Source organism: Habropoda laboriosa, unplaced genomic scaffold (genome assembly GCF_001263275.1).
Source record: "Habropoda laboriosa isolate 0110345459 unplaced genomic scaffold, ASM126327v1 scaffold258, whole genome shotgun sequence".
Classification (NCBI taxonomy): domain Eukaryota; kingdom Metazoa; phylum Arthropoda; class Insecta; order Hymenoptera; family Apidae; genus Habropoda; species Habropoda laboriosa.
The window spans coordinates 969,834-981,210 of NW_017100395.1; the positions used below are offsets into that span (position 1 = coordinate 969,834).

At 37.9% G+C, this 11,377-nt stretch overlaps 1 protein-coding gene across 1 annotated transcript in view; it reads right to left on the reverse strand.

The window, feature by feature from the left end:
- The window catches only part of LOC108575093 (tRNA dimethylallyltransferase, mitochondrial), a gene marked incomplete at its 5' end in the record, with an annotated part of 125,318 nt that extends 115,013 nt beyond the window's left edge, over positions 1–10,305 (reverse strand). The window contains 2 exons of the mRNA XM_017937807.1: positions 9,137–9,417; positions 10,165–10,305. Of these exons, the coding sequence (XP_017793296.1) occupies positions 9,137–9,417; positions 10,165–10,305 (422 nt within the window). The remainder of the gene's footprint in view (positions 1–9,136; positions 9,418–10,164) is intronic.
- Positions 10,306–11,377: the final 1,072 nt, after the last annotated feature.

An 11,377-nucleotide genomic window follows, 5' to 3' on the forward strand; every position in this document is an offset into this window, starting at 1 on the left:
GTAAGTCCAATTAACAGAGGTGGGTGGCTTAGCAGATAGTTGCCGATCAGTAGCCTGTTATTTTACATTTGTTTTACCACAGGATTATTATGACATAACATGATAAATTCATTTTACATGAAATGAAACGAGAGAATTTCGTTTCAATAAAAAATCTTCAAAATGCAATTAAAAAACAGATAAGAAAAAACACTAATGGAGAACAGGTAAATTGGTTGCAAATATGTTGGATGAGGTTTCTCAAAGGTGCACCATACACTATTTTATATAAAACATCGATGAAGGACAAAGAATTTAAAACTATAAATTTATTACCTACACGTCCTGGAAGACCGCTAAAATTTGAAAAAATCGCCCTGGCGCCATTGTACCAAGATGCCAGGCCTATTACTTATGAAAAATATAAAGACATCAAGCAGTTATTACCTTATATACCTCCGGTGCATCATGCATATTTCGAAACACTGCCACATGCAGAGCATAAGTAAATAATATCAATATCTTGTAATTTTAACAATGTAATTAGCGTCTAAAATTTAAAATACTACTTCTATTTTATATCGTGTCATTATTTGTAAACAAAATTGGATTAATATGAAGTATATTTTAAGTGATATTTGATTTTTCAAAATTGAAATTAAACGATTTTTACAATTGTCTAATTTTGAAAGTGGTGTAAGTCCATTTGCAGCCCGTAAGTATACATCATTTTAGTAAAATACGCCTAAAAGAACTTTATATAACCAAATTACATATTGATAAAACAGTAGAAACATTGCCAGACTTCATATAATTTGCCTTAATTTTTTAATTAACAGATATGTTAACCTTTAATTTTCTTGAAACAAGAGAAAATGGACTTACACCACTTTCAAAATAAACGGTCCAAATAGCGTTGATATTAATATTATACATGTGTAGTGAAATCATTATATCCCTTCCGCCGCCTGATTCACAAATATAACGAAGCAGTTACACGTTACGATCAATTACACGCCTCTCGTAATCGACAGGTACGCAAGTCGAGACGTAAAACGAGAAGAACGATCCCCAAAATTTTCTCGATACACATTCTCTCTCTTTCTGTTCTCTGGCGGTTGTTATTCAACGTGCGAACGGTATGAAAAACCGCAACGGTCGAGCCAGCCGAATTCGAAAGTCAATTTTACGGGAGACAGAGCCCCTTTGCATAATGCGTGCAAGCGATCCGTCTGCGGCAGAATTTCGCTCCGACCGCGAAACCGACGGTCGCGCGCGCGTTCTATTCGCTTGTAAACACGCTTAATTGAAACATATTCGCGAGACGAGACGAGAGGGGGCGAGACAGATTGTTATTATCGTTATTATTACAAATTTAAACATAGCTGTGAAAAGAAATTTTCAACCGGCACAGAAGGCCGTAGGAAATGCAATTACCATAATTAATCACGCAATTTTACCGAGAGAGAAAGGTGACTAATGTCGCCTCTGTGAAGCACACAGGAATAGCCGTTGCAGTGAAACCGCGTAAAACCGGGAGAAAAACGTTTCCTCTTTTCGTTATCACATGAGACGCGGTGTACTATGCTCAAGTCGCGTGAGATTTGCTGTCACGATCGACGATCTGATTTGCGATACCGGCGGTTTTCCAAGGGAATCGAGATACTAATTTCTGCGAGGCTGCGGTTTCGCTGGTTCGAACGGTTTCAATGGCAAAATATTTTGAAAAATTGTAGAGGAATGAGAGAAATTGATACTGCGGAGTCTCGGAGATTCTATCTTTCTCGTTTTCTTCCAATCGATTTAGAACTCGGCATTGTTACATTAAAATGAAATTAATACAACCAACCGCTCTATCCTATAATGCCCATTAGGGAAATGTGTAATGAAGGTAAATCGGTAAGAAAAGTTGTCAGAAATGTTCTACATTTATGTGTAGACGAACTGGAAGTTCGGGAGTTTCGTACACTCGAAAACGGTGTCTCGACGGTAGAGGGATATGGTGAGCCATGTAAAATAGATCACTTATCACATTGGCGTCGAATGCCGCATTGTTGCTTCTTTCGGGATTTTTACTTTGATACAGATGACGCAGATTTGTGTCATTGAGATTTTCACTAATTTTCATCTGTCTTAAAATAAATTTATAAAACACTCGAAATGGTTCCATTTCTCTTCAGAAATGCCACAACAGATGTTTCACGTATTAAATAAAATTTCTTTGAAAAATATTAATTATTTATAGCAGTTTTTTTTTTCCAACGTAACGCGATTGAAAGAAATAGACACGAAATGCGAAAATTCGCAATTCCATGGCTACGGTGGTACGAGAAAATTTTGACACCTATACGAAGTGAAAAGATTTATTCCTAAATGAGAATACTACGATGCGATAACGCGATAATAAAAATTCGATAAATCTAAATAACAGAGTGCATTTCAAATTAACGAGTTCGATAGCGTAGCATACTAATGTATGCTACTCGTGGCTACTAGGCTTGCAATATATTTCTTTTTGCACAGTGGTTAACGTGCTTTCGAAAGTTGTCCATTGCTAATTTCGTCTAAAGGGCGACGTGTAATTTACAAGATTCCTAAGACAATATTTTTAAACGCGAGGAACATTGTCTTTATTGGGATTGCGCGCAAAGTCAATATGTAACAATAATTTGTAGTTTCTTTCGGTAAATAACGGAAATTTAATAGCAAATTGCAATAAAACACGGTAATCCCCGTCTTTTGACAGGGTACTCCTAAAATTTCTTCAAATATTTCTCGATAAACATTTCTCGATAAGAAAGAGATATCGGTAAATTTAAAAATACCGCGGAATTAAGTAACGCGAAAAATAAGACAGAAGATTGTATAACGTTCGACGAAATATACACAATATAAAACATACTTGCTCTCGTGTTTTTTATTTACCCAAGAAAGCACAAGATAAAAATTGGCAAATTCTGCTAACATCTTCGAACAAATTTTTCCCCGTATTAAATGCATAGAAATAATGGATATCGAAGAGAATCGTAAGCAAATGCAAGAAACTTGAACAAAATTCTGTTACACGGAAAAAGAACAACGTAGAAAATCAGAGATACCAAACTCTTCGAAACAAACGCATACTCGCCGCGGAAAGTATGTCGACAAGTCCCAAAAATGTGGTTTCTCGCTTGCAAATTAGGAAATTGAAGTTTCACGGGGCAAATAATGGACAAATACTAACAGTGTGTAAGAAAATATGTTTTCTGGCAAATTATGCACTAAAAAACATTACATTATTTCTATTAACACATTAAGCGCCAGACCCGCTTTAAGGCGTAATACGTAGACTAGCGATTAATTAGGGCCCGCCTAAATGCGTTTTTACACGTTTGTGCAGAAAACTAAATAATGTGCACTGTAATAAGCACTATGTGAAATTTTTCAATAGAAATTTTCTGTTTTACAAGAGTTATTTTATTTACTGAACTCGTAAATATTGTAAATACTCGAAAGTATGTAGACAAAATTAATTTAAGAAAAAAATAACATTTGACATGACAGAAAGTGCAGACTCAATACGAAGTTTGGTAGCCTCCTGCACACTTTACGGCATACTCTCTATCAATTTATCGATCATACTTTCCCCCATATCAGACCACACTTTCGACAATACTCTTGCAAACGAGAGTAGACCGCGCGAAGTAAACCAGACGTATCGGGGGAAATGATTAAGCTGTGTTTGCAAAGTAGCAAACCGATCGGCAAATTTGCAAACCGAGTTCTTTTCAACGTTTCGTTCTGCTCGTTACGCGTGCCGATTTATCGACAGGCGGAACACAAGCAAACGAGGCAGGCGTCGAAAATCGAACGAAGCCGGTTGTGTTCTTCTCTCGAAGCGCCTCAACCTTGGCAAGTAATTCGCGAGCAAAGGTTTCACGCAATTACCCGGTCCGGCCGCGACTTCCAAAGGTAATTTGCATCTCTCCGCGGCTAAGGAAAGATAATTACCGTAATTTATCACGGGATTCGTCGCGGCAGAACGCGTGTTCCAGGCCTGACTTACGGTATCGTCGACCGCGAAAAACAGCCAACGTGAAATTCCCTGCTTTCCATCCAAATTCCCCCGGGTTTTATTTACGCGCGACCGAGGAGAGCCTCTCCTTGTACACCGGCGATCGTTATCACGAGCGGATCGTTATCGAATCGCAAGTGCATTCGGATCCGCGACGATTCAACAAGCGAATCCCGTAACCCGTTCGCTTTTATTTACGATTCGACCGTTTCGCCGGATTTCGATTTATCCGACCGATCGATGCCACACGTGGACGAGATAAAGATACGAAATTGTAGAAACCGAACGGTGATCCCGCTGATACGGTTTATCGTAACAATTAGGTTATCTGACAATGACACATCGGTACTTTCTTCGTTTCTTCCAACTGCTTCTTTATTGTTACGCGAGAAAGTCTGTTTTACATTGACTTCCGAATTCATCACTGACAGCGAGTGGAAAAATGGAAGTATATCAGGATCTACTGGGTGTATCAATTAAATCAGTATTGAATTTTTGAATATCTAAGAAACTGTTGGTGATACTGAAAAATCTGTCAAATAAAAGTGGAATGATTTGGAGAGTTCTTTTCATAGGTGGATTTTGTTTTTTAGACTGCCAACTTTTTCATTCCCAAACTTGAAAATTTTATAGAAAATTTGTATACAGTTCCATAGCTAAGTTAACACGTTCGTCGCCACGTCACCCATATCTGGGTGATGTTCTTCTTCAAGTTAAATAGGATTTTACAAGTAATTAAAAATATACGCACTGTATTGTACTATACATTAATTTATATTTAAAATAAGCATGGTATTCGTTAAAACAGTTCGAACACATTTCTGGTGATTTTCGACAATATGTTGTCGTCTTTTTTACATTTTTTCTCGCTTCCTGGCGTTCGAGAATTTGTCTCTCCTTCTGGTAACATAGAACGCAAATTCCAGCTAATCGCTCTGTTTACGTTCTTGCGCTCCGACTATCGGATTTGGGCCCCCGCGAGAAACTCGACCGATTCACGCTGGGCGACGAACGTGTTAAATTTGCTAAAAATAGCTATTTTTCGCATAAATTCGTAGGTTGCACAAAGTATGAATGACACTAGGAAACACGCTGAGAAGCACATTTAATTCACTACTGATTTCGTAGTTTCAGGGTTAACTGAAGCGACTGCACACAAGCGTAAACTGCCACAGTGTCGGCACACCGATCGGTTATTCAATTGGTGGGACAATAGTACATGAAATTAGCCTGTTCACGGACCTTGTTTATCTTTATCAAGGCCGATATACCAACCAGTTCATTCTGGTACGAACGAGAGCAAGTTGATCGAAAATTGAGACTAGGTCAGAATTTTTTGCCTGTTTGCCGAAAGAACCAGTGTAAAGAAGATCTCGCTTCAATCTGGCGAGATAACGCGAACGAGCTTCGTACACGACACAAAACACGTGAGACCAATCGAATAATTGTAACTCTCGGCGAACGACAAACGACAGCAAAATTTTTCAACAATAACGATCCCTCGAGTTCGTGAAACTTCGAACAGCGCTCGGTGTGATAATTAAGTGCGCAGAAAATCAATTTTACTGGATAATTAACCGGAATTAGCGAATGAATATTTCGTGAAATTATTTACCAGCTACTTGGAGTCCTTCTATGAATATTAAACGCTTATCACGGTCGAATTGAGCTTCGAATCCAATCGGCGAAATTAAAACGTCCCATTAGCCGTCAAAGGAGAATGTTAAAAAAAGGTCAATCTTGGCATACGGCTGGAACGAAAAATTTTTTTACAGCATGATTCTACGCATCCTAAGGAACGAAAAATTTCATTGTCATTTTAATAATAAACATGACAGGGATACAATAAAAAAGTAAGACTCCAACAGAATTTGCATTTCTTGACTGTGTATCAACTATGAAAGCCAGAGGAAAAAGTATCATCTTACATATCAGTCTATATGTGTTCGGTCGAACTACGCGTAGGTTTAAAAACGTCGACTGTCCGCGTAGTTGGGAACCATCCCCCGATTTTACGGAAAACTCAAGTCTGATCATCTGCACTGCGTGTCAACTGCCGTATATTTTCGTTAGAATAATAACAAACGAAGTAGGTCGTGTGTAAAGACTTAGTTGTTTACTAAGAGACAGTGTTTTTCCAGAAAAGGATAGAATATGTATATGTCTCGGGGAGACAACAGTAAAAAACCTAATTTGTTGTTGTTTCATAGCTATAACACATCTTATTGCAAGAAAAATAAACTTAGGATACGATAAAACGAAATTGTTGCAGCAATTGATCTAATTAGCTACACATAGGCTCTCCTCTATTTTCAATTAAGTCAATCATTCGATTGTGTACGTATGTACGCATGCACATACCGTGAAACTGTAGCTGTGTAGCTGTGTCCCAAGCTGAGCTGTCCGTTGTGTACTTGAATTCGGTGCACTAGCTTCTTGTATGCAGCGGCACTTAATTCACACGAACGAATATGCTAAGTACGTAAATTGATTGGAAATCCGCGTATAATCGAAAACGCGTTGTTCGAGCGAGCACTGTATTCCCTACAAGACTATAATCGCGCAGTACAAGCGACGTTCGTCGTTCGTCAAGGCACTCGTTCGACAGCCTCATAAACACCGACTGAGGACGAGTTGTCCTGTCCGATTTCTGATCGCTGTACGCTCGCAACTGTTCTGGGAAAAATTCTAGGCCTTAACTTCTTAGAACTCGTGATATTTCTTGCGAGCCAAACATAAGAAACGCGAGCCTGGGTCGCGTTACGTACATGGAGTCAATCATAAAGCTAGCTGTCTGTTCGCGCACAGAAAAGAGTTAGCGGAAAAAGAATTTTCTGATTTTATATTACTTTTATTGGCAAAACCGAGAACAAACGCGACGCACGTGGTCTTAATACAAAACAATACGCCATACTTCTTTTCGCTCGACGCATGCGCGGTCGCCGCTCCCAACGCCGCTCGGCGGACGCACGCCGATCACGGTAAAAAGACGCGCCCTTTTTAAATTCAAACCGTTACACTGTCCTTTTCAGAGTAAAACTATCGCGAGTTGCTCTCGAGTGGACACTGCGTCTGAAAGTGACTGTCCGAGAGCATCGCTCAACTCGATACGACTCGAATAAACAGTTGCTTTGCAGACACGAAGAAGTTTCGTATTTTTACAGAACTCTCGTGCGAGTAAAAATTAGTGGAGAAATGAAATCACCGGATACACGGTTAAGAAATGCAAATTCTGTTAGAGTCTTACTTTTTCATTATATCCCTGTCATGATGATTATTTTATTATATTTACGATAGTTTATTATGACTTTTATCACTTCGAGAATAAATAACTATTGGTTTCTGATTGCTTGGAATATAGGCATCGTGTCATCGGAAAATTCCTTGTTTCGATTAATTTGTCATTAATTATTTTTGGTTTTTATTAAACGCTAATGTACAACAATCTTTGTAAATAATACTTAATATGAGTTTCTCGGGGTTTTTTTTTTTAATATTAAGTTATAGGTATGATCATACTCTTACCTTGAACTGCATTTTTCATAACTTTCCCATCATTTCCGGGAAAAATGACAATTACATTTTTCGTTCCTTAGGATGCGTAGAATCATGCTGTAAAAAGATTTTTGTTCCGGCCGTATGCCAAAATTGGCCTTTTAACATCCTCCTTTGACATGTATGGAGACCGACGAAGACCGCTTTCAACGTGAGAAAAAATTAATATCGCCCGAACGAAGGGTTTTCTGCGAACGAGGACACGTTTCGTAAAATTCCAAGAGATCTAACAGACGTGTTATCCTTTTCGAATTCTTTGAAGAGTGCTGTGAGATTTGAAGATGACGGAGATTTCAAATTGAATCAGTTTGATTTGGCGTGAAGAGATATTCAAGGACGTACGTATCACAGCTAATATTATACCGTTAGGTTATGGTTAAAAAAAATTGGAATTCTAATTGACAAAAAAGAATTGATTTAAACTAATGCTATTTTCTCATTTTAAATGTCTAATAAAAAAAAAAAAAAAAAAAAAAAAAAATTCAGCAAATTTCTATCTCTAATTGATATTGAAAACAGGTTGTTTCAATGAAAATTTAGTCGATTTTTCGACAAGTATATGACTAAAATGGAACAACTAAATATTTGTTAAATATTTTGATCCACGTAACAACGTTGGAATGTTAATTGCGTAACGAAAAGAGAATGGAACTACAGTGGATACTAAGAATGGAGAAACTTAAAAAAATGTTAGTACAATTTTATCATTTCTACTGTTTTCTTTTCTTTTTTTAATTTCATTGAATTACTGATTACGACCAAGTGCCGTATCAAATTTTTGTTCACTATCGTTCTTTATTGTTGTGCCATATGGAACGCGTTTTAAGTTTTCATTGCACTCATTTTTATCTGCACTTATCCAGATATCGCTATTAACAGATAAATGACACGATACTATGTAACACTATTTCTACAATTCTAATCCTAGTGCCACTTGCTGTGGAATTTCAACGCGATAAAAGCGACAAATTAAAAAATTATTTTATCTCGTTTTCCTGAATCAAGTCTATTAGGTTGGCGCACAGAACGCTTTAGATACATTGTGTTCCTTCGAAAATTAATGTATTTAAATCGAAATCATTTCTTTTCACAGCAATTGACTAATTTTATTATTCCAAAATCATTAGTCTCTGAATTAAAATATTCTTCGAATGCTGCTTCTACAGTGTCTTCATTTCCGAATAATTTATTTAACAAATTTCATATTTCTCAATAATTTTTCTTAAAATTTTATCATCAACTGCTTCTTCTTGGTTCAAGAATCACCAATTCTGAATTTTGCGCATCACCCTGGTGTTCCAACATTTTCACAACCTTCTTCAATTGCTAAATTTATATTTTCACTACAGTCTTCCCAAGTTCAAACTTGCGTACATTAAAAAATTACGCAAATATCTCGATTATTCGTCACGTCAGATAATAATATACAATTGTATTACGAATTTTTCCACTATTATTAAAAGAAAATTCAATATACAGTAACCCGACAATTTCAGCTATTGCATTTTCACCAATAAATTACTATCAAACAGTTAAGCAGTAACTCACCGAATGATCTTCCTCCTGTTGTTAGGATGAAGTTTGTTGGCCATTTCCGGGTCGACTTCCATCAACTCGTTGAACAACTGATCGTTGCTTATCGAGCTGAATCGATCCAATTCGATCTTCATTTTTTTCAAACGCGACACGTCTTCGACATCATCCTCTCCCTCTCTACTTTCCACCTGCTCGTCCTTCGCCATGAGAACGCGCCACAGAACAGACTCTATATAATAGTTGGTGCCGCCGACGATGATCGGTAGCTTCTTCCTCGCCAGGAGATCGTCGATCTAGATCGGTCAGAGAAGAAGACAGGAGCTTTCGAGGGAGGCTGAAGCTGGTGCACATACACGTAGAGTAGAAGAGCGTTACCACAGAGGCCGTGACTAAATTATCAATTATCATGGTCCTCCGCGCGGTATATCGTCCTGCTTCGTTCGAAAAGTCACTTTTTTACGAAGCGTTCCTCTTTTGCAAAACGAGCGATCATCTCGCGAGTGTGAAGCAAGAAAGGGAAGGAGAGCACAGGGAGAACGAATGAATATCCCAGACGAGCCAAGAGAGAACCAATTCCACCGTGTATATCCAAGCGTGTCGAGAATTATCCCCCGCGAGAGAAGTGAAAATTCAAAAGCATGCCATCGAGAGATTTCCAACGATCGCCGGTTCTCGACAATTTAGTTATTATTATACGCACGACGACGACGATGGTATGCGAGCCCAATATTGCATTCCACTCGGGCCGCATTTTTATTCAATTTTTTCCATTCTCGTTTCTGGTTTTCGAGCAACGAGACGCGCGTTTCGAAAGTTGCCCGTGTGTCTCGCTCGATATTTCGCCCGACATTTACTCGATTTTCCACTGATATTGTGTATCGATATACCAATGTTACACGCGAAATGGATTTTTCGAAACGTTCGATACACGGTTCGACGTTGATTAGGCTCGAATTTTTCACGATTAGCTGTGTAATTTACGTTCTACGGTGTATTAGTCGCGACAAACGTAACGAAGGATAAAAAGAGGAAAAATTTACAATGGGTATAACCATATCCCGGAATTTGACCACCGTGAAATTTGGGATCAGAGGATCTACGATATTCAGCATGTGATGTGGCACCATCGACTGTTCTGCTTTCGTTACTTTCGCGGTGATGATGTCGAGGCCTTTGTACACCTGGAAATTAAACAGAGAAAATATGTATCCGGGCAACGTGTGTGTAGTAGAAATATCTTATCCAGCCTGTTTCGTTAATTAATTATGCTCACATTTCCTCTCAAGATACGAAAGAGCAAAGGGAACCAAACGATTTATGGCAGGCAGCGTCGAAAACTAAAATTCTAAATACATAAATGCGAACATTTCGCGTGGCAAAATAAAATTCTAAATAATTAGAGAAAATTATCCTTGGTTCCTAATTTTTTATCACCCCAAACTTATCGCGATCCGCTTCAACCCTTCCGTGAGCAATTTATTTTCTTTTCAAATTGTTTGCTTATCCACCGATCATCGCGTCCGTAATGCATGCTAAATTGAGATCAATTCTGGTCGGAATAACGCAGTCACGAAAGGGTTGAACACGCAGCCAATGAGAACGTAGTTATAATTTAGTAGGACATTTCTCGTGTATCGATAACTAGATCGAAGGGAACTACCGAACGATAAACATCGCTGACATTTTTCTTTCTCGGCTAAAACCGTTATATTCACTTCTCAACTACTCTCGCGAGATTAATCTGGGGTGTAAGGTGCGTATAAAGTTTTAGTAACGTTAAATTCACGGTAGAAACAGTGATTTTTTAAATGAAAGGTAAAGGTGTGTCGAGGCGTTAATCTTGGTTAGGAAATGTACATTTCTTATAGTAATGTACTATCAGTACGCTATATCCGTTACAATGGGTTGAAGAAAAGAGCGATAAAAATGGAAAGATTAGATACGTGACATTTTATAAAGACATAAATAAAATAAACGTGACGAAGTATAAATAAGAAGATTGAACATTAACGTTACTATGAAGAACAGTTCATACTATTAAAGAAAAGAATAGTAACTGTTAAAATTTCCATTCAACGACGATTAAACTCGAGGGAAAATTCCGAAGATTGTTTAACGCTGAATTATAAATATACGCTAATTTGTATCTTTGTTTTCTTTCGTCAGTATTTATTCCGCTCTTTGCCTATTCGAAATTACGTGTTCTGCGTGCATTTTTCTAACGATAATACTGACCTATTAACCGGGGGAAAC